Source organism: Haliotis rubra, unplaced genomic scaffold (assembly GCF_003918875.1).
Source record: "Haliotis rubra isolate DU_JTF1 unplaced genomic scaffold, ASM391887v1 Scf1172, whole genome shotgun sequence".
In the NCBI taxonomy this organism is placed as follows: Eukaryota; Metazoa; Mollusca; class Gastropoda; order Lepetellida; family Haliotidae; genus Haliotis; species Haliotis rubra.
The window spans coordinates 44,347-67,989 of NW_025765084.1; the positions used below are offsets into that span (position 1 = coordinate 44,347).

Sequence of the window (23,643 nt, forward strand, 5' to 3'; positions counted from 1 at the left end):
TCAAGGAATGCCCCTGCTACTGACTCATAAACTCAGATTGTGATAATCGATTTATGCAAAATTCCACCCCTTGCGTGTTTACTTGACAGCGGCTCACAAACTCCTTGAATGAAATTGTTGATTTTTTGTGATTTACAGCTCAAGTGTTTTTTCATTATGATGCATTAAATATTTTTGGGAAATTTCGGTGTATGTCTTTGTTACAGGACGTTCAAAACGTCATATACTAACTTTTTCCCGTCAGTTTAGGAACATTGAAGTTTAGGCTTACAACAAATATCAAACTAACAAGTTTTCATGTTGATGTACATGTAACTTGTGAAAAGTTTGGATACGTAATTTATTACATTTAAACAATATAAATATAATCGGTATTCCCCAAAAGTATTGCTCCTCCAAATTTATGTAAACAACAACTTTTCAATATTGCACAGTGCACGTAGCAACATAAAATCACAGCTGTTGCAACATGCTGTCAAATGTGACTTCAGCATGAAACTTTGCAATTATTTAAAGCTTTGTCTTGTAGGCTTTTCATTTTTGCTTGTAGAGTGTTCATAACTGGAAGCTGAAGACACTGCCTGGTACTTATACGCTTGGCCATTTGCCTCATTGCTAATTTCAATTTCAATTCTTTATTCTCATAAACCACCTTGGTGGTACAAGAGCATATATTGTAAACATATATACAAATACAAATTCAAATTCAAGATGGCAGTTAACAACATATTAACATTTTTTCTGACAAGAGATGATAGATGTAGGATATATTTTGATAGATTTACTATGTCTCGAGATGTTTTTACAGATAATATTTTCGTGAACTTTGTTTCATTGGGAAAAGAGGTTAGGTGGGAGGGTAAATATTCTTTCCTCAAAGTATCTAATGCTTTGCAATGAAAAAATATAGTGGTATTCATCTGCGATGCTTTTAGAAGTACATAGTTGACACGTTCTCTCGTCCCTTGGAATATTATACCAGCGGCCCGTCTCAATAGGTAAACTATGGTTACATGTTCTAAATCTCAATAATGGTAAAGAAATGCGTTTTGGAAGGAGGAGATATACATCAAAATTGGGAAATGGCTTTAGGTGCTGATAGTGTATACCCTTAGGACTAGAAATAATGTCATTGTGCCAGTTTTGGATAAATTGATCTTTAAGAATATGTTCAACTTTTGAGACCAGCCACTGGGTAGTACAAATTGAGGGATTTTCAAAAACATACGAGAGTCCAGTATTGTCTAATATATTTTTAACGTGCGAGAGCCAGGGATTATCTTTTTTATCTATTGATCTTTGAAGTGATAAATACTTGTAAATTAAGTTCGTAAGCTTAAAACACCTTCTTGGTAAGTTAACTTGTGCCAAAAGTTTAATAAACGTTTATAAATCATAATTCTAATTGGGAATCTTCCTAGTTCCCCATACAGCATGAAACGAGGGGTTGAATTTCTTAATCCTGTAATGAGTCTTAAGAATTTTAAATGAATTTTCTCCAAAATTTCAAGGTTTTCGAAAGACCAGACTTCTGCACCATAGGTCAAGACAGGTACTACCATTAAGTCAAATGCTAACAATAAACAGTCTAAAGGCAAGTCTAATTTTCTAGCTTTTTTCACTAAACGATACATTGCTTTTGAGGCACTATTGCTTACAGTTTTAATACTTGATACGAGTTTTCTATTTCTATGGAGCGTTATACCGAGGTAGGTATAACTATCAACTATTTCAAGTAATTTTCCATCCAAATGAAATTTATTTTTTGTGCTTTTTGATGGTCCTGCCCTGAATATTACTATTTTAGTTTTGTTTATATTCACTTTTAGCTTCCATGAATCACAATAGTCCTTAAATGAGTTCAAAGCATCTTGTAGTCCCTTTGACGATTCATCAAATAATATTGTATCATCTGCATATAATAAAATAAACAACTTTACAAATATCACCAAATCTTCGTCTTCAATATAGTTTAGATTTACACTATTACAGTCTGAAGTAAGTAAATGAGTTTCAATATCATTTATGAAAATGGAGAATAGTAAAGGTGACAGATTTTCCCCTTGTCTGACGCCGTTGTGACATGAGAAGTAGTTTGATACATCATTATTACATTGTACAAGTGATTTGATATTGCTATACAATGATTTGACAAGATTCAGAATTTTCCCTCTATACCAATCGTTTGCCTTTTTTTCCCTAATCCCATTCGCCAAACAGTATCGAAAGCTTTTGTAAAATCTATAAAGGCACAATAGAGTTTTTGTTTCCTATCTTTCAAAATTTGCATCAGATTATAAATTATAAATACATTGTCAACAGTGGAGAATGATTTTCTAAACCCGGCTTTGGCAGGTGTTAAAACATTATTAGTATCTAATGAAACATGTCCGTTTGTTGGAGCAGTTTTTCACGTGCCAAAGAGCTACACCAAATTACTATCTTATATTCTACTGATGTATCATATGTTATGTAACAAGTGTTTAATAAATGATAACTGAATTATTCGCCTAGGTGTAGTTATTGGCAGTACGTATTTTTTACTGCCTTATCAGAATTGGTATCAAACGGTTATGTGGTTGTCCACAACTGTGGGAATGACTCGGGATGTAAATACAGCTACGTAATATACGCGGTAGAAACGTACGTTGTCTTTACACTCTGTTTAACGTTAGACCCGTGAAGATCCGCGTTGGAATTGATGTTCAGTAACCCATGCTTGTCGTAGAAGGCGACTAACGGGATCGGGTGGTCAGGCTCGCTGACTTGGTTGACACGTGTCATCGTATCCCGACATCGTAGATCGATGTTCATGATGCTGATCACTGGATTATCTGGTTCAGACTCAAAATATTTACAGACCGCCACCATAACAGCTGGAACACTGCTGAGCGCGTTAACCAACAACAAATCAATCAAACAAAACGTTAATGGTTAAATAGTTATGTAGTGTACATAAGAAACAAAGCAGATATTCACTGCAATGTTTACTCGTCAATTTACATGTTGTTTTTGGTTTTGTGTTTAATCAAGTTGTAGCTGAGTAGTGAGGAAAAATATTATACAGAAAACTCTATCGTGACATCAAGTTATAAGAAACACTGTCCTAACGTCGTTGTGAAGACCCAAAAGAATAACGTTTCACAACGTAAATTTGCAACGGTGTTATTACCTTGTGAAATAACATTGCACAGTGTTTACATTCCCACAATGCATATAAGTTGTAGAATGAATGAATTCACGTGTTTGTTAAGAATGAACAAGTAGTTCCGTCACAACGTGACCTAACTGAGAGGCCATCGGTTATCAAATCAAATCCTTACAATCTCAGGTCAAGTCGTTACGACACAGGTCAACGCGAAACGACACTCGTGTGACGTACGATATTAGTATGCAACTACCCATGCGTTAAAAGCGTGGGTAATAAAGGTTTGTATTGCCTACCCGAAATGTCACAGCATATCACGTCTTGGTGTGGTGTCCGTCATGGATGTACCTGTATATCTCACCTGAGATATTTGATCACACACACACACTCGGGCGACAGAATTCATACATTCCATATATTTATGCATCTATATTTATATTTGATATATCCAAATCACGGGTTAATATCTTTTATATGACGAAGTTGGTTGCCTGTGAATTAAACTGTCATCTGTACTGCGTTATGAAATGTAGCTGTGATCACACAGCTAAACCGGTTTTGTATTGTCTACCCGACCTGTCACTTGAATCACTTCCTGGTGTGGTGTTACAGGCGGGAGTGTCTCTATGATGGCTGTGTCTGTACGTCTGGGTTGAGTATTGGATATGCATTTATGACCATGAGCAGTTTTGTTCTTGACAAGGTAAGTTAACGTGGCAATGTGACGGTCGAAAGTAATGTAGGGGTCATGTACAAACATACATACACGATTTCATATTCCACTGCGAGTCAGGGAGGCCTGTGTTTATTCCTGTAGGTTGCACACCGTTTGCTTCTTTACGAAAGATAGTGCTGAATTAAAGTTAACTTCTAAGAGACATAGGACACCGTCTCCATTGCCAGTACTTTCATTGACTACCATGCTATTATACGTTTCCACATCAAATGATTGTACGTCCTTAAACAATGACATGTTACTTCCGATTTGTCGGTTACTATATATCACGTCGATGTCTTCCATGTTGTCCTTACTAACATGGGTATATCCTGAAGTGCATGAAGTCGCTGTCATTTGGTATATTCTAATGATTCCTGACTGGTGGCTGTGAACGCGATCTTTAGGTTCCTATCTTACTGTTCTCAGGGACCGCCTCCGCGGTGTAGTGGTTAGAGCGTCCGCCCGGAGAGCGGAAGGTCGTGGGTTCCATCCCCGGCCGCGTCATACCCTTAGACGTTAAAATGGGTACTTGTTGGTCCCTGCCTGGCGTATAAGAAGAACTGGTCGGCTCGGAGTCAGTATAATGTTTCTAAGTGGGGTATTCATGTTTAACTGGTATCTCAGTGGGCTAGCACTATAAAACCAGCTTAAGTCTGGGCTAGTAGAAGCAGCCACACATATACACACACATGCACGTCGTCAAATGAGCGAAACTTTCTTAATTACGACGTTTTACCCATTTCACCTCACCTCACCTACCATTCTCAGGTGTCACCAATTCGCCGTCCACTTGAGATGAGAACATCACTGGTCGCCATGGCGTTTTTGGCTGGAGTACTTTCTTGTGCGGGTCATTGGGCGTCAGGTAAGTGTCTGATATGTGAGCGAAGAAAAATTAGTTCCACTTGTAGTGGTCAAGTGGAAATACTGTACAAGAACATAAGCTGTTACCAAAAGGGTCAAATCTATGTTCCAGCATCTGTCATTGTCTGTCTGACAAGTTACCCGCAGTCTGCCACAGAAGGAGTCGAGTTCACACTGTCCTGTACAGCAACACAGAGCGATGGGTTGATAAGTGTCAGCTGGTACAGAAACAATGTTGAAATGTTCATGACAAGCAGTGATGCCAACATATCTTCTTCCATACTGAAACCCAACACCACTTTATCAGAATACCGCGCTGTGGTAGGACGTGTCACTGTCAGCTCCTCCCTCCAACAACACAACGTGACACTCAGGATCAACTCTACACTCGACCAGGGCTCTGTGTGGAAGTGCAGGAGTGGGATGCGTTTCAGCAATAACGTCACTGTGGAGATTACAGACAAATCTGAAGGTACAAGCGAAATAATACGTGATGCATCTTTTAGAAATGGTAGCTTCAAATAAATACAATACCCAGATTCTTGCTGATTCATTTCCCGACTTATGTTACTCGTTTTGTCGTAAAGCCGTACTCAGCAATATTTCACCTGTATAAGGGATCGTAAAGGTTTCTGGACGAGGACCATAGTGTCCAATAGTATGAATCACGTGACTCCACTTTAGGATAGAAAGTCTCGAAAGAGTGTGGTTGACAACCATCCAACAGACAAATTCTCCCTATTTCGGATATATTCCAGAACGTAAACATTTGTCATCTACTTTCACAACTTTTGAGATACCTTAGAACATGCTTAGTTTCATCTTTAGTCAGAGCTTTATACGACTCTTACTCAAAGATGTTGGGATAATCGCATTCACTGCTTCAGGAAAGCTTACAAGATGCTTTATGGTAGACAGGTCGCGCATATTTCCAGATTCGATGATTCCAAAATGTTTCCAATGTAATTCCTTTTTTGACTTCCAATGATTTTCAGGTGCAAAATTCACTTAACCTGCACCATTCCTAACGTATCATACAGCATACACACCCTCGTAATCGTATGTAATACTTTGTTGCTTTGAGTAGTGTCAGTAGTTGTTGTCTTTGTTGTAGAGGTAGTCACAGTCGTAGCCGTAGCACTGGTTGTACTAATGGCAGGAATGCCCACTCTGTGCCGAGTCTGCAAATAGCTGTTCTGGCAGATCGAAGATTACACTTGATTCCGAAAGCAAACAAGTATAATAAAACTATACAACTGTTGACACAAGACAGTAACGCATTCATGACAACGAGTTATTGTTTGGGAAACTTCGACTGAATCTTAATAACTACAATTACAACACAAATGATGCATCCATATAGGAGCTATCATGACGAATTTAATTGGATCTGATATTGCCAGCTGACTAAACACTACTATGTTATATCTTGGAATACATGTGCGTGCACGTTATTAACCCTAATGTTTTGTGTACTAACAGTACAATCGAACAGCCGCCTCGGATTTTAGCAGATATTTCTAATGAATGTGGCTAGGAATTTCTTGGTATATTTTCTTTCTCCATAATTTATATTTTATGGTCATTGATTACAGCTCAAGCTGAATAGTTTACACTTACAACACATGGTATCTCACCTTATTAAGAGGACTTATATTATGTATTCTACCATGACTTGATTAAATGCTGGATTGTGATTGGTTCATTAAAGTCAATCAGAGGTATATAATCAGGTTATATGCCTCTGATTTTCTAACACGGTATGCATTTTTAAAAAAAGATATTATAACGCGTTCGGTTTTAAATCAATTTTAGAGCTATATAGAATTATTATTTCGTTATATACCTCTGATTTTCCAGCACAGTATGTTTATCTCCTAAGTGTAACCTTTGACACGCACTTTCAGCGTCCATCTCAGTAAAAGCAACAAGAAATCCAGTCAATGGTGGACAGATCCTAACACTGACTTGCGAAAGTACAAATGACATCACAGAAACTGTCTGGTCCAGAAACTCAGTGAACATATTCAAGACCATCATACCGAGGTCCATGTTGGTGTACGACACCAACTCCCCCCAGTACCAGTCTGTGGCAGGACGTGTCACTGTCATGTCCTCCCTCCTTCAACACAACGTCAGTCTCAGGATCAACTCTACTCTCGACCAAGGCTCTGTGTGGAGATGTCAAAGTGGAAACGTGTTCAGCAATAACGTCACGCTTGATGTGGTGGAACATATACGGGGTAAATAAACCTTTCGTGTATAAGAGTGTTATATCTAATGAAGATTAAATGGACACATTTCACTATGATGTCATATGTATAACATTGCAGTATATTTTGATTTCATAAAAAGCCGTGATTTCATAACATGTAAAGCCGTGATTTCATAACATATAACACAGTGATTTCATAACAAAGAACTGAGTGATTTCATAACATTTATCTCAATGATTTCCTTGCATTAACTCAGTGATTTCATAACATATAACTCAGTGATTTCATAACATGTAACACAGTAATTTCATAACATTTATTCTGTGATTTCATATTATATATTACACAGTGATTTCATAACATAGAACTGAGTTATTTCATAACAGGTATGAACATTACTGATTTCATAACATATGTGTTCAGTTGTGATTCATACATATAACTCGGTGATTTCTTAACATATAACATTTGGTGATTTCATAACATCAGACTGGAGTGATTTCATAACATTTAACTCAATGATTTAATAAGAGAATGAACTCAGAAGTGATTTCAAAACATATAACCCTCTAGGTGAAGTGTTTTAACATAAACCCTCAGTCTGGATTGTCTGTCTGCAGGGGATGCTTGTAAGATAACCACTAATATTGCAAGCAATTGACTCGCCATCAACCTCTGAAGGTATACCATTACATTTGCTCATGACGATATCATGTGTGAAAATGATTGCGATATGTGACGTAATCCCTCGTTGTAGGAGTTTATCTTTTTCAAACATAAGTCATTATGGCGATATTTATGTACGCAACAGAATAGGGTGCGATTGCATAACTATGGTGTATATCAACATCATAAGAGATGGTGACTCGGAATGTTTCAACTGATTCAACCAACACTTGCAACATTTTACCAATTGAAAACCCTCTAATGATTTGTTTTAACATAACTACCACCCACGATGGTTTGGGTTTAAAGTGAGGATATTTAGCTTTAACGCATAGCTTGTAAGATAATTAAAGGCATGCTATATTTCAATCGACTTACGACCTTTAACGCATAGTCTACAGTTAAATACTTTCCGAAATATCTTCACGATATGAGTGAAATATTGTCGATGTGACGTTAAGTGTTAAATCACCCACCCTTCTTCTGTCCTTGATAAATGCTAATATGTATATCTTCTTCTCCAAGTTTGATAAAATAGCAATTCCAAGTACCAAACGTAAATCCAAATGGTTGGTAGCTTGGTTAGTTTGTCTTTCAACGCCGCACTCAGCAATATTCCAGCTATGTGGCGGCGGTCTGTAAATAATCGAGTCTGGATCAGACAATTCAGATATCAACGGAATGGGCATCGATTTCAACAGCCGGGATGCGATGACATGTATGGGTTGTTGAAGACCAATTCTAACTCGGATCTTCATGGGTCACCCAGACTGTTGGGGAAATTATTTTTATAACGGGTGTATTCAAGAGAAATATCTCCTCGGAAACATCCGAGGACCAGGTCAACAGTAGCTATATTTACGTCTTCAATGGACAGTGTCATAGCCGAAGGTAGAAAGAAGGTAGATTCATTCTCGACGACTTTTTGAAAATATTTCACAAACAACTACAAGCTTCCTATTTCGTTAAGGTCAATGACGTCATTCAATGTTTATTGACAGTACGAGCTTTTCATAATACATTTGGTTAACTTTGAAGTATATGTTACGAATATCATAAGGAGAAACAGATTTCAACTGGAAGGTGTTCAAACATAGATTCAGAACTACTCAGCTGAAGACTCGGTATACAGAAAACTGGATATCATGGCAACACTGACTGATACAAACATTCAAATGTAGTTGACTGTGTAAACTGTGTTTCAGATGGAAGTATTTTACCCCTCACCGCTGCAGTTGCCAGCATCATCGTCGTCATCGTCATCGTCGTCGCCAGTTTTATCTCTGTGTTACTGGTCAGGAAGTATAAGAAGGGTACGTGATTTCTTTTAGTAATACACGAGGCTCTTTCTGTCCAAATTCGCATTCCACCATGGCACTTTGCCATTGTGTATGACAAGAGAGGATACACCGAATGTTTGCTGAATACATTAAACAGGGGATAGAATTTCTGACATATTTGGACATATATTGAAACAAATAGATCGTTTGAATGTATGAAGTTATAAAGAAACTTATAATTGAAGTGGTTTGCTCTCTGACATATAAATAAGCAACACTTCTTAAAAAGGGATTATTTCATTACCTGTCATATTATGTATTGATTTTTTAAGTGTTTGTACAACATGTTTCTGACCTTTCAATAACTACAAACTACTTTCACATTCGGTGGTCGTAATGGATAAAGAATATTCTGCAGATCATTTCTCACTATCATGCATGAATGGTGCTGAACGTTTTGTTCTGTGCATGTGACATACATGTATTTCAGCATCACCGACAAAGTCACATGTTGTTCCAGACGTCGCAGAAAGCCACAGTCAGATGTACAGCACCATGTCACGTGACCCTGACACTGACAACAATTACTCTGAGTTGGGTCCTGGACTCACAAATAAGAGGCTTCCGAATTCCAAGCCTGCCACCACAGGGGAGTCCGTGGCCTACTACAACACTGTTCCCGCTGACAGCCAGTATGAAAACCCACCATCTTCTACTAAGAAACCGGATTCTTCATACGAATGAGGGCCTGAGTTTAGGTTTACACCGCTTTTAGCAATATTCCAGTGATATCACGATCTAGGACACCAGATATGGACTCCACACATTGTACCCATGTGGGGAATCGAACCCCGGGTCTTCAGCATGACGAGCGAACGCTTTAACCTCTAGGCTACTCCACCGCCCTCTTCATACAGAATCATACAGTCATCTTTTAAATGCTCTGGCTTTACACAGATGATGCGTTCACTGTTGTTTCAACCAACTGATTGATGGTGCCATTCACTGGCCATGTCATACAAAATTACGTTAAAAGATGTATTTAATGTTGCCCTGTCTGGTGTTCGGATTGAAGAGGATAAAACTGGGGCAAAGTTAAATAATGTTAATAAATGTAGACATTGTTACCTTGCCTGGGGTTCGACAAGGGAGTATTACAAGGACCATTCGGTTGGGACTTACAACATTATATCTGACTCTGGTATCCATGGTAACATGCGGCATGACATCTCAGGGAGTTAGCATGAGTAATGCCAGCATTAGTCAGAACTCTTAATCATACAAACAATATCTATTGCTATTTAAACGTAATAATCTCAAGGTGACGTGACATAACGTTTAACTCTCTTACATTCAGCGAAAACCCATGACAATGTTCATCATTGCTCTCTTATATTTAGTTTAGACGCGGATATCCCGGTGTATTTGTCTTTTGGACTGTTTGATCACTTCCTTAGTTTAAGTTTTCTTTATTCTCATACAATGAATCCATTGGTTTCTTGAACAAATCTGCTTTTTATAATGTTGTTTACGGCCATTAAACTCTGTCTTCAATGCAATGACATATGTCTTGACGGATATCCCGGTGTATTTGTCGCTGTTTGATAACTTCTTTTCTTTGTTTGATAACGTGTTCCTCGATGTACAATGTTGACTGTTTCATTCTCATACAATGACTCCATTGTTTTTCTTGACGAATTGCTTGTCGCAAATGTTGCCCATTATACTCTCGTTTTGACGTTTTGTTTATAACCCACAACACGAAGACTAAATCGTGACCAACCATGATGATATTTTCTTATTGTTACATTACGGCGTACTACGGCCCGGATGTTATTTCCTGCTTTGAATAAAAACAACGCATCAATACAGATCGACTGGTTTGGAAAATACCTCGCCTTGATAATCCAACGCACTGTTCTTTTCTTTTACAATCAATTGAACGTGTTGAGTTTATTGAATTCTCGATTGCAATATGTGATTTGTTTCATATATAAAAATGATATTCTCATACCATGACGCAAATGTTTTTCTTGACGAAATTTGCTTGTAGCAAAGTTGTGTACGGCCATTATACTCTGTCTTCAATACAGTCAGTTGATGATGTGTCTTGACATCTTGTTTATAACCCACAACACGACCAACCATAGGAAGTGATGCTTTCTCGGTGTCAATTCTGATAAAGACAATGGTCGTGAGGAAAATACCTCGCCTTGATCATCCAACTCACTACAGTTTTTCTTTTAAATAACAAAACTTTCAATGAAGAAATATGTGAGTAGTGGTATTGGCATGCCAAAGCAATTGTAGACTTGTACAGATTTTCATGTTAATCACATGCAAATATATTGTGAGTTGTGGTATTGACTTTTCTAGTAGTTTCAGATTTGTACAGTATTTCATGTTAATAACACAAACTGTCAATAAATATGTGTAAATAGGGGTATTGGTATGTCTAGTAGTTTCAGATTGGTATGTTCTTTAATTTAAGTTTTCTTTTAAACAACAAAAACTGTCAATAAAATAGGGTATTAAATATGTAATGTCTAGTAGTGTCAGATTTGTAGCTGATCTAATCCAGGCATTAATATTCCTCCCTCTGACTGTGTGATACCGATATAGACTCATACACACATAACGCCAGATTCTATGTGACACTGTATGTGTACGGTGAATCACGGTTGTCAACACGTTACATTCAGCCACATTGTATACATGTATGTGTAACACAGAAAACACTTACACACGATGAAAGGATCACAGATGAATATAGATAGAATTGTCAGGTCTCAGGAAAGTGCACATCCACTCACAATAAGTGATGTGTTTATGTAAATTCTGTTTGTAGCGGTTGGAAATAACCAACCTGGTTTTGACAGGAAAGTCGTGTTATCAGTGTTACTTCCTGTCAATACTGAAGCTCTGAGGTCTACTAGGCTGTATTACCGGCGGTAGAGATTCAATACTGCACACACGATCCCACAACAATTCAGCTTTATTTGTTGGGTGTAAACCCATCGAGTACACATTATGTCAATATCATCGAACATGTACCTGTTGTCGCTCTGTTGTACCGTGTAAGAGACGACTAATGGGATCGGGTGGTCAGGCTCGTTGACTTGGTTGACACATGTCATCGGTTCCCAATTGCGCAGATCGTGCTCATACAGTTTATCACTGGATTGTCCAGTCCAGACTCGATTATTTAGAGACCGCCACCATATAGCTGGACTATTACTGAGTGCGGCGTAAAACTAAACTCACTCACTCACTGTTGTACCGTCATACATTTGTCCACTCGCTGTTCAATCCCTGAAACAGCATCGTAAATATTTAATCTGAAGTGAGTCGTTCTCCTTGATTCAATGAAGTGTGAATGATAATGTGAAATATTGATAAAATAGACAAATAACAACATAGTCAGTTTGAGAAAGTCAAACTTATGTTTCAAGTAATGGCAACGCATATGAGCATTGGTGACACGTGTAAGTATAGAATATATACTATCTAAATCAATGAATCAATGACTCATCTATGCCACCTGGTAAAATGGACAGCATACAAGCAGTTGTAATTTAGACATTCTAAGATTTCCCAGTGTGTCTTTACAAGCATAAAACTATAGTGTGAATACATAATGCCTTAAAGAAGATAACTGATTTGGTGACTTTTATATTTGGTTGTGGAAATATACTTCGGTGAGTGGCTTAGATCGCTGACTTTGTGTGGTGGCGATTCTGTGCCTCACTCTGACAATCTGGGTTCGAATCCCGGATCGGACTAGAATCTACACTTGACTTAGAATCTGTGATTACACATCTATAGTATGTTATATTTATATGTAGGAATACAAACTAATCGTTACCCAGCAATGACGAATTATTTGTGAATATCCAAATATGTTATGTCCACAGGTTGTGCAAAGAATACCCAACGAAGAGGAAAAACCCGGACAAAATGAGTGAAGCATGAGTGGCACGGTGACAGCCGTGTTGAACCACACATCTGACACTGCCATATTCGAGAGCTAGGATAACAGGAAGGGCTGATTTGCAATTTAACATAACAGCTTTGTGATCGAATGACACATACATAAAGCACAATGTGCAGCCAGCAGGTAGACATGCTCTATTTAGGTCCTGTGAACAAAACACTGCACACAAACAGGCCTGTATTGCCTACCCGAACTGTCACAGCATATCACGTCCTGGTGTGGTGTCCGTGATGAGTGTACCTGTATATCTCACCTGAGATATTTGATCACTCACTCGGGCGACAGAATTCATACATTCCATATATTTAGGCATCTATATATATTTCATATCCCCAAATCACGGGTTAATATCTTTTATATGACGAAGTTGGTTGCCTGTGAATAAAACACACACTGTCACTTTTTACTACATTATGAGATGCAGCTTTATTTAGCTTCTACGACCACACAACTCAAACCGGTTTTGCATTGCCTACCCAAGCTGTCACTTGAAACACTTCCTGGTGTGGTGTTACAGGCGGGACTGTGTCTCCATGATGGCTGTGGTTGTACCTCTGGGCTGAGTATTAGATATGCATTTATGACCATGAGCAGTTTAGTTCTTGACAAGGTAAGTTAACGTGGCAAAATGACGGTCGAAGGTAATGTAGGGGTAATGTACAAATAAACATACACGATTTTTATTTATTACGTTTTGTTGGTTTGAATGGTTTAATATGTGACGTTTGGGAGGAATTAAGTGACCTCAAATGCACCAATTGTTTGAGAGAAGCACGAGTTACGAATAGCAACTTCTTGTTGTGAAGGATCAAGCATACACTCCTGAAACGTCGTGTTATTCACAATAAAGAAGCTGACGTCCATAAATCTTGCTTTTCTTATGCATTCCACTTCTAAATGCCCTTCTAAGATTTGACCAGTCTTTTATTTGGACCTATTAGTAGAGCCTCTGGCTCTGAGTGACCATTTCACATTATTTTGTTATTTTTGTTAGTTTCATAATGGGAAATATGCTATCATAAAGGTCAAAGTCTTATACATTTTGTAGGACTGTATAATGACAATCTAGTCAAGGATCTTAGTTACTGGAGGTCACATGAGATTTTAAGCTCAAGTAGTTCACCTAAATCATGTAAAACCACTCACTTTTTGTTTTCATTTTACAACAGTTCATGTTAACACATGTTAATACTCGGAAGTTGAATCTGAATGAATCACTGACATACAGTAACAATAATTACATACTGCATTGAAGTGCATTCTGTTGAAGCAAACAACACTGACCATGAAAATCATGTTATACTATTACCTGTATCATTATGTTCGGAAAACTTTGTTGCATTACAGTACTTCAGTTAAACATTCTACTTTAAAGCTCTATACTATTTTATTTATCTGTAAACCATTGGCATACATTCATACACAATGGGGACGGGTAGCCTGAAAGTATGGTGTAACAGCAACTAAGAAGATGATGTCGCACACAGAGAGCTATTATGAATTCATGATGTACGCACTTGGACAGAAACATTCCAGTCAATATATCACAATATGTATTGCAATATCTCTTAAATGATTGCAATATATCGCGATATGAGAATCAGCGCAATATCCAGCCTTAGTTCTCAGGGACACCACCCGTGGTGTAGTGGTTAGAGCGCCCACCCGGAGAGCAGAAGTTCGTGGGTTCCATCCCCGGCCGCGTCAAACCGAAAGATGTTAAAATATGGTACTTGTTTGTCCCTGCCTGGCGTACAATAAGAACTGGTCCGTTCGGGAGTCAGTTTGTTTCGAAGTGGGGTATTCATGTTTAACTGGTATCTCAGTGGGCTAGCACTATAAAACCAGCTTAAGTCTGGGCTAGTACAAGCAGCCACACATACACACACATGCACGTCGTCAAATGAGCGAAACTTTCTTAATTACACCTCACCTACCATTCTCAGGTGTCACCCATTCGCCGTCCACTTGAGATGAGAACATCACTGGTCGCCATGGCGTTTTTGGCTGGAGTACTTTCTTGTGCGGGTCATTGGGCGTCAGGTAAGTGTCTGATATGTGAGCGAAGAACAATCAGTTCCACTTGTAGTGGTCAAGTGGAAATACTGTACAAGAACATAAGATGTTACCAAAAGGGTCAAATCTATGTTCCAGCATCTGTCATTGTCGGTCTGACAAGTTACCCGCAGTCTGCCACAGAAGGAGTCGAATTCACACTGTCCTGTACACCCACATATAGGGGTGATTTGATAGGTGTCAACTGGTACAGAAACAATGTTGAAATATTCAAGACAAGCAGTGATGCCGACGTATCTACTTCAATACAGAATCCCAACACCATTTCATCTGAATACCGCGCTGTGGCAGGACGTGTCACTGTCAGCTCCTCCCTCCAACAACACAACGTGACACTCAGGATCAACTCTACACTCGACCAGGGCTCTGTGTGGAAGTGCAAGAGTGGGAAGCGTTTCAGCAATAACGTCACTGTGGAGATTACAGACAACACTGAAGGTACAAGCAAAATAATACTTAACACCATAACGTGAGAAGACCTTTAGAAATAGTACTTACTCTTAAAATAGATTCTGGTTGATTCATTTCCCGACGTATGACACTCGTTTTTTCTTAACGTCGTTCTCAGCAATAAAATACGTGTATGAAAACGGATCGTAAAGGATCGAATATGGACGAGGAAAATCGGGGTTTAATAGTATGATCATGTGACACGGCTTTAGGGTTCAATGACATGTGCAAAGTCCAGAAAGAGTTTGAAGACAAACTCTATGTCGAGAAATATTCTTTTAGGAACGTTAGAATATGCCCTGTTGTTCGGAGACCTTGCGCAGGCTCTTGTCAAAGGTGTTAGCATCGTTGGATTCAATGCCCCAGGGAAGGTTACAGGATTCTTTATGGTAGACAGGTTGACTTATTTCCCCATTTGATGACTCGAAATTGTTCTCGGATGCAATTCGATTTTTTGGCTTCCAGTTAAGTTCAGGGCCCCGTTTCACAAGCTGTCGTAGTGTTTCGACTGTGGTAACTTTATGTTAAAGTATAGGAGGTTTGACCTCTATCATTCCAATTGACGCAGACACATACTTATAGTTGATTTGTTTGCTTTGTTGCTTTGAGTGGCAGGAGAAGTTGATGTCTTGGTTGTAGTCGTAGTCATAGACGTAGCCGTAGCGGTTATACTAGTAGCAGTGGTAGTACTGTTCGTCGTCGCAGTTGTGGTGGTGGTAGTAGGAGCAGTAGTAATTGTGGTGGTGGTGTTCGCTGTAGAAGTAGTAGTATTCATCGTCTTAACGGTAGTAGTATTAGTAGTTGCAATCGCAGTAGTAGTGTGTGAGTGAGTTTTTGGCAATATTCCAGCAATATCACTGCGGGGACACAAGAAATTGGCTTGACAGAAGGTGCCTATGTGGGGAATTAAACCCGGGTCATCAGTGTGACGAGCGAACGCTTTAACCAATAGGCTACCCCACCGATCCACAGTAGTAGAATAGTAGTTGTAGTTGTAGAAGTAGTTGTGGTAGGAGTAGTAGTAGTAGTAGTAGTAAATGTAGTAGCAGTAGTAGAAGTTGTAGTCGTAGTAGTAGTAGTAGTAGTAGTAAATGTAGTAGCAGTAGTAGTAGTAGTAGCAGTAGTAGAAGAAGTAGTAGTAGTAGTAGTGGAAGTAGTAGTAGTAGGAGTAGTAGTAGGAATAGTAGTAGTAGTAGTAGTAGTAGTAGGAGGAGTAGTGAGTGAGTGAGTTAAGATTTTAAGTCACATCGGCAATATTTCAACAATTTCGTGACTACAAACAAGCTTTAATTTTACAATAAATAAAGGTAAATTATAAACAAAACTGTCTGCAAAGGACAGTAAAACTACTAGTTTTGTCACAGATTTCAATGTAAAACTAGTAATTAACACTAAAACATTTTAACATTTTAGCAGTCAACGTCACAAAGCCCAAATCTGCGATCTATAGTACAACACTGACGACTAGAGTACGACATACAGGTGTGTTTGTGTAGACGATCTCTTGCAATGTATTATACGTCTTTCACTGACCACTTAACTCTCTACAGTGTCATGGCCAATTGTGCTCCTTTAAAAGATTTGAGTGAGTGAGTTAATATTTAACGTCACATCGGCAATATTTCAGCCATATCGTGACGAGAACTTTTGATATTGAAATGAAATATATGTATATTATAAAAAACCTGCCGACGAAGGACAGTAAAACAACTAGAATATCACAGATATGTATGTAAAACTAGTAATTAAATCTAAAACGTTTTAACTATAGAGGAAAAACAATACATTATAAAAATGGGCTATAAATCGCCAATAACTGAAGGTAGATCACCATACCAGGGACCATGGGGACTTACATTACTTTTGCTACCTGCATGGACCCTAGTTGGATTTATACCATCCCTTCAAACATTGGCGACAGAAGAGAAATCTAGCCATAAATGAAAAGCACACATATTCTACGATTAAAAACGTGGCAAGCCTAAATTTACTCTAAATGTTTTGGGACTTACGTATGATTGTTTTGAACTCAAGCATAAGCAATATATAATCTTACACCTGTCATAACGTATGTGATTTGATTTTATCACACTTAGATCATATCAATCTTGCAGTATTGTTTGATTTAGTGAATTCAAAATTATTGTGGCACACACACCTACCACACACGCACGCGGGCACGCATGCACATACACACACACACTACGACTTCAGACATACGGAATTCTATAGTGAAATACTTACTCCTGTATGTCTTAAGGTTTCAGCACGACAGCCCCGATGGAGTCTATAAAACGTAGGTATCAACTATAAAGTAATGCAGTTTGTATAATCTGATCGAGACATCCCGCATACAAGGCTTGGGAATCAATGATATATTAATTATCGTAGAATGACTACAATGGTTTATTGATCGATGGCATAAATTGTGATTAACTTGCTTTTCGTATGAATTTTCGTCACGAAATAAACAGGATCTTCGTACTTTCTGTCACTTATGCAGATGAAATTATCTACGCTGTCGCTGGCTCCGTGGGTGGTGTGGTGGTCGTCGTTGTCATCATCATCGTTGTACTATTGTGCACACTATGCAGAAGAAGAGGTATATATTAATAATAAATTATAAAATGCACACCATCATTCTTCTACTCCATATTTTATATAAGGCTCATAGCTTTTTGGTGAAATCTAAGCGCATTCCACCTCAACTTACTCATTGGCGATGTGTGTATGAACTGAACACGATCAAGATTGCATCTTTAATTGTTAATTTTTTTTCAGAAAATGCAAAGGAAGAAAAACACGGGTAAGTGATTGTTGTTATATTTCTCGACACTAACCTGAATGCATAGTATTACCTATATGTGGTAGTTGGAATCAGCAACGTCAAGCAAGACAGGGTGGTGTAAACATGAATCAAGCTAGATACGGTATAGGACGCTTGCTCCATCTTTGTCTCTGTAAATGATTTGAGTGACTGCGTGAGTGATTTTCGTTTTATGCCGCTTTTAGTAATATTCCAGCAACATGACGGCGGGGGACACCAGAAATTGGCTTCACACATTTTACACATGTGGTGAATCGAATCCGGGTTTTCGGAGTGACGAGCTTTAAATACACTTTAACTACTAGGCTATCCCACCGCCCCTTAAAGGATTAGAGAAGATGTACAACGAAACAGGACAATCGTGTCTCTGCATGGGTCTGTGATAGGTGCCACCTTTGGCAAAGGAAACGCCCACCTGTCGCGAATGATCGAGTATCATAATTCATTAACAGTGATACATATACACATGCTCCTGATACAGTCGGAATGGTAAAAACATTTAAAGACATATTGCCATATCCCATAAATCCACGGTATTTTTGACCGAGATAACATATTTGTGATTATTCTGTTCCTTGAATATTCCAGCAAAGAAGGGAGATTCAATGAGGATTCTAAAAGAGAGACAATCCGTATGTTTATTTTTTATCTTAACCATTTATGAGTCTCTCTTATATATAATTTATATCTCAGATACTTTTTGTCAATGATACCTGAACGCCGGGTGTTATTTACGATCTTACAAATCTCAATAGTTACATTCAAATTGCATTTTGTTCTCTCTTCAAGTGATGGAAGATAACGATCTCTACAGACAATATGCCGACAAGGGTGTCGACGGAACTGAACACCAGGTGTCAACAGAGAAACAGGAGGTGATAGGTAGGCTATATAGGCTATATTGTTCAATGCTAAAGTGATGTATATAAAGATCCATTACAATGCTACAGTAACATGTTTTTGTAGGGAGGTAGGGAATCCTAGTGGCGAAAGCGTTCGCCCGTCACGCCTTAGACCAAGGTTCGATTCCCCACATCGGACACAATGTGTGAAGCCCATGGTGTCCCCCACCGTGATATTGCTGGAATATTCACTCACTGTTTTTGTATCGATATTTTGTGCATGGCGTCAATATCACGTATCATAAAGCTACGTGTCACTCATGTTATTTGACGGTATGATGAGGCAGTGTAATGTATTTGTAGGCATGAAAAATGTAATTCTGCTTACAAAAACCGAACAAGTCAATAGTTACATCTGCACCTGCGTATATAACATGATTAGGTAATGCAATAGAAAACACTCATTTAGACAGTCCAAGACAGATCGAAGCCATATGTTTATTCATATAGTCCGTCTACTTTCTGTGTTCAGTGATGGAAGATAATGACGAGTATCACGGATTTGTGAAAGCTGAAAGTCAGAAGCCAGCAGAAAAGCAGCAGGTGCCAGGTAAGTTATTCCTTGTTCTGGAACCTGGATTTTCTTTGATAAGATGTGGTTGGTAACAATATTTATGTACATTAACCGTGGTTTCATTATCCGGTAACTATTTATGTACCCCCGTCCCCTTTCATGGTCTTGGACTGGCAGTTCAACATGACAACGCTACATCCATATCGTAGTTAGCAACTTCTTCTGTAACGCCTGTGATGATGCCATGGCCATAAGGAGACGCGTTGTTGCCGCTACGGCCGTTGTAGGGGTCACACTAAGTCTTGTTCTTGACTTCTGTTCGCGTTGGAGGATGGGACAATCATCTGCAGTTCGTTTGTACTGTTACATGGATGAAAGCAGTGTGTTACACTTCTGTATTCATATCAATGCACTTATTCGTGTGTGTGTGCGTGTGCGTATGCTTGCGTGCGTGTGCCAACTATGATAGTATCACCCACAACATTTGTATGTACAGTAACTGTTTTATTTTATACTGACGTGTTTTCTCATCAACATAGACGAAATAAGAATATTTGTATATATACCTAAGATGCATTCTAAGACGAGAACTAAATGACCTTTGTTCTCCATTTAAGATGTGTATTCAAAGGTCAACAAGGTGAAGAAAACCAACAATGCAACAGAAGTACAGATCACTCTGAATATTGAAGACCTGTATGCGAAGCCCATCAAACCAGCAAACAGAAGGAGTGAATGTAAGCCCAAACAAAACTATGTTCTCAAGTGTCATCTGTATTGATAGATATTTATCAACAAGGTTATACATAAAATAGTTTGCACAGCATAAGAACTGCTCACGTCAGAGTAATTTAACCTATACCGTGGCATTGACAATCTCCTAGACATTTATGTAACATTGAGTACAAATCTTACAACAGAAGTGACATTCTCCCATCAATCATGTAACATTATCATATCAAAAGACGTTAAATATGGTTCCCTGCCTGATCGTCTTGGAGTATAATGTGTCTATACATATACACCTCACCTCATGTAACATGGAATACACGTCTTACCATGACACTGACAATCTCTAAATCATTCATGTAACACTGGATATGTTAGATGTATCGGCATGATTAATAGCTTAAAGTGTGAGCAGGCGCAGAAGCGAAGGACACACCCTTTGATTGTCAGGATGGAGGATAATGTTAGCTATACCTACGGTCTATGACAAAACGTATTTGTTGACGTGTCTATGACGTTTTCACCACTGTAGCGCTGAAGGGTGGCATCACCGTAGCCATGGTGACAGGGTACAGCACATCCAACCAAGGTTTGCTGAGACCCAACTGCTTATTGCTTATTCTTTCAGCGTCATCCTAAGTGTCATCCTACCAGAACGTGGACGTCAGCACCCTAGACTGACCAACATACGTCATCAGAAGCAGTGGTCGTTGTGGACTTCTAATACAGTGATGCTGAAAGGGAATCTTCCATATGACACGCCGTCATTACACCAACACCAACGAGAAATATATACATAATCATACATCGTAATGCACCATTATTTATTGTCACCATAACCCAAGTTATTCAAGCTTTATGACGGTTTCCTGAGAGGAAATCCAGTGATGTATTGAGATCAACGATTTGCCCCTTCGGGATACTATGACGCTCACATTTGCAGGCTCACACGACCCAAGTCGCTTGGGATGTATTTCAACTCGGTATCCCAACAGGAATGTTTTTGTTGAGTACAATCTGATACAGTTTACTAACATGTTATGATGATTTTGTTATTATTCTCTGTTTTACGTTGCATCATTGTTCTGAATGCTGTATATCCACAAAAAACGACTTTTGCCATTTTCTCCCCAAAATGCACAGTGAAAAATCACCGTCTCAAACTCACAATTAGCGGAGAATAAAATGGATTAACATAAAAAATACCCTAATTCATGAAATACTATTAGATACGTCGGTGAACAGAAATGAACCAAGCGTTGTTGAGTATGAAAGGAAAAACATGATTTTGGAACAGAGGTTAGGGGAGTGAATAGATATAAATAAGTTACTATCTTGTTTCTATTATACTTACGACATTTTTTTATTAAAATCATTATGTAGTAAAACTATATGCGAGTCTGTAAAAGGCTCTTCTGTGCCTGTTTTGGTTTCTGTTTTGGTGCCTGTTTTGGTTTCAAGTAAGCCGCTTACTTTGCGTGAAGGGTACCAATTCACGTATATATCTTTTAGAGTCATCATTAGATGTTTGCCAAAGTAGCATTCTGAATCCCTTGTTATTTACTTTCGTTATTGATGAATTGGTTAAACTGTGATCAGTGAATATTTGTCATTGAGCACATCAATATACTGCTAAATTTGTTTGCTGATGATTTCCATATAAAGTGTCAAGTCTGCAAAAACAATTGATTATTTTAGAAATGTTTCGTAACACATTACAACCTCGAGTTACCATGGGTGAGTCTAAGTTAATGTATTTGAGTAATGCTTGTCTCGTTTGCATACATGAAAAATGGGTCTTCTGTAATAGGAAAAAAAAGATATCAAACTAAGACGCTTTCATGTTGATGTACTTGTAACCTGTGAAAAATAAGGATCCGTAACTTATCACATTTAAACAATATAAATATAATCGGTATTCCCCAAAAGTATTGCTCCTCCAAATTAATATAAACAACAACTTGTAAATATTGCAAAGTGCACGAAAGCAACATAAAATCACAGCTGTTGCAACATGCTGTCAAATGTGACTTCAGCATGAAACGTTGCAATGATTTAAAGTCTTGTAGGTTTTACATTTTTGCTTGTAGAGTGTTCATAACTGGAAGCTGAAGACACTGCCTGGTACTTATACGTTTGGCCATTTGCCTCATTGCTAATGAAACATGTCAGTCTGTTGGAGCAGTTTTTCACGTGCCAAAGAGCTACACCAAATTACTATCTTATATTCTACTGATGTATCATATGTTATGTAACAAGTGCTTAATAAATGATCGCCTACATGTAGTTATTGGCAGTACGTATGTTTTACTGCCTTGTGAGATTTGGTATCAAACAGTTATGTGGTTGTCCACAACTGTTGGAATGACACGGGATGTAAAGGTACAGCTACGTAATATACGCGGTAGCAACGTACGTTGTCTTTACGTTCTGTTTAACGTTAGACCCGCGAAGATCCGGGTTAGAATTGATGTTCAGTAACCCATGCTTGTCGTAGGAGGCGACTAACGGGATCGGGTGGTCAGGCTCGCTGACTAGGTTGACACATGTCATCGTATACCGACATCGAAGATCGATGTTCATGCTGCTGATCACTGGAATGTGTAATTTAATCACACACTGACCGCGAAAAGAACCAGGTGTTGGCGAAAAGGCCTGAGCCTGCCAGTACATCCCGCACCCTTGCTGGCCTCCATCAAAGACACATGCTGAGGCAGTGTATGAAATAAACAAAAAAAACCAAGCCAGACATCATAGATTCGTATGTACATTTTGTTATTCCATGTAGAACTGCAAAGTTAACCGTTACGGTATCGATGCTTTTATTTACGTACAGGGGCCGCGGGCTGATCACACAGGTACAGATGTGTACAAACATGACAAATTAAATATGGTACAGGAAGAATAATACAATCTATACACGATGCTGCAGGTTTTTCTTGGAAAAAGGAATTATGTTGTTTTTTTCAAAGCGAGAAATACTTATTTTGCAAGTTTATTGCAGACACATTAACTTTGTTACTTGAAAATAATATTGTGGAATAAGACTGGAGCGCAAATCTGAGTAAAATGGGCACACTGGCAAAAATGGAATTCATCTTCAACTTTGGGATAACACACAACCGTAACTGACCCCATCCTTACAGACCTATTGAATGAAGGAGATTCAAAACAGTCTGTTGTATGTTTTCTTTTACGGAATTCGAAACTCAAATCAATGCTCTTAATAGTTCTGGAATTTGTGTGACGTCTATAAAAT

At 38.5% G+C, this 23,643-nt stretch overlaps 2 protein-coding genes across 2 annotated transcripts in view; both read left to right on the plus strand.

The window, feature by feature from the left end:
• Positions 1-22,670, plus strand: part of LOC124258335 — a 58,082-nt gene extending 35,412 nt beyond the window's left edge. The window contains exons 7-15 of the mRNA XM_046692429.1: positions 16,835-16,894; positions 17,673-17,708; positions 17,916-18,014; positions 18,194-18,218; positions 18,828-18,871; positions 19,029-19,121; positions 19,614-19,691; positions 20,273-20,392; positions 21,013-22,670. Coding sequence (XP_046548385.1) covers positions 16,835-16,894; positions 17,673-17,708; positions 17,916-18,014; positions 18,194-18,218; positions 18,828-18,871; positions 19,029-19,121; positions 19,614-19,691; positions 20,273-20,392; positions 21,013-21,023 — 566 coding nt within the window. The 3' untranslated portion in view covers positions 21,024-22,670. The remainder of the gene's footprint in view (positions 1-16,834; positions 16,895-17,672; positions 17,709-17,915; positions 18,015-18,193; positions 18,219-18,827; positions 18,872-19,028; positions 19,122-19,613; positions 19,692-20,272; positions 20,393-21,012) is intronic.
• On the plus strand, positions 3,748-9,717 carry LOC124258346. The gene is made up of 6 exons (XM_046692439.1): positions 3,748-3,851; positions 4,635-4,731; positions 4,843-5,202; positions 6,638-6,973; positions 8,818-8,925; positions 9,413-9,717. The coding sequence occupies exons 1-6, from the start codon at positions 3,822-3,824 to the stop codon at positions 9,634-9,636; spliced, it is 1,155 nt and encodes a 384-aa protein (XP_046548395.1). The 5' UTR covers positions 3,748-3,821; the 3' UTR covers positions 9,637-9,717.
• Positions 22,671-23,643: the final 973 nt, after the last annotated feature.

What these genes read in the sequence shown, in the direction of transcription:
- LOC124258346 (XM_046692439.1), top strand. Translation starts at nt 3,822, where the DNA reads ATGACCATGAGCAGTTTTGTTCTTGACAAG. An exon ending in GCAGTTTTGTTCTTGACAAG is followed by an intron (nt 3,852 to 4,634) that starts GTAAGTTAACGT and finishes TACCATTCTCAG; the next exon opens with GTGTCACCAATTCGCCGTCC. An exon ending in GGTCAGGAAGTATAAGAAGG is followed by an intron (nt 8,926 to 9,412) that starts GTACGTGATTTC and finishes ATGTTGTTCCAG; the next exon opens with ACGTCGCAGAAAGCCACAGT.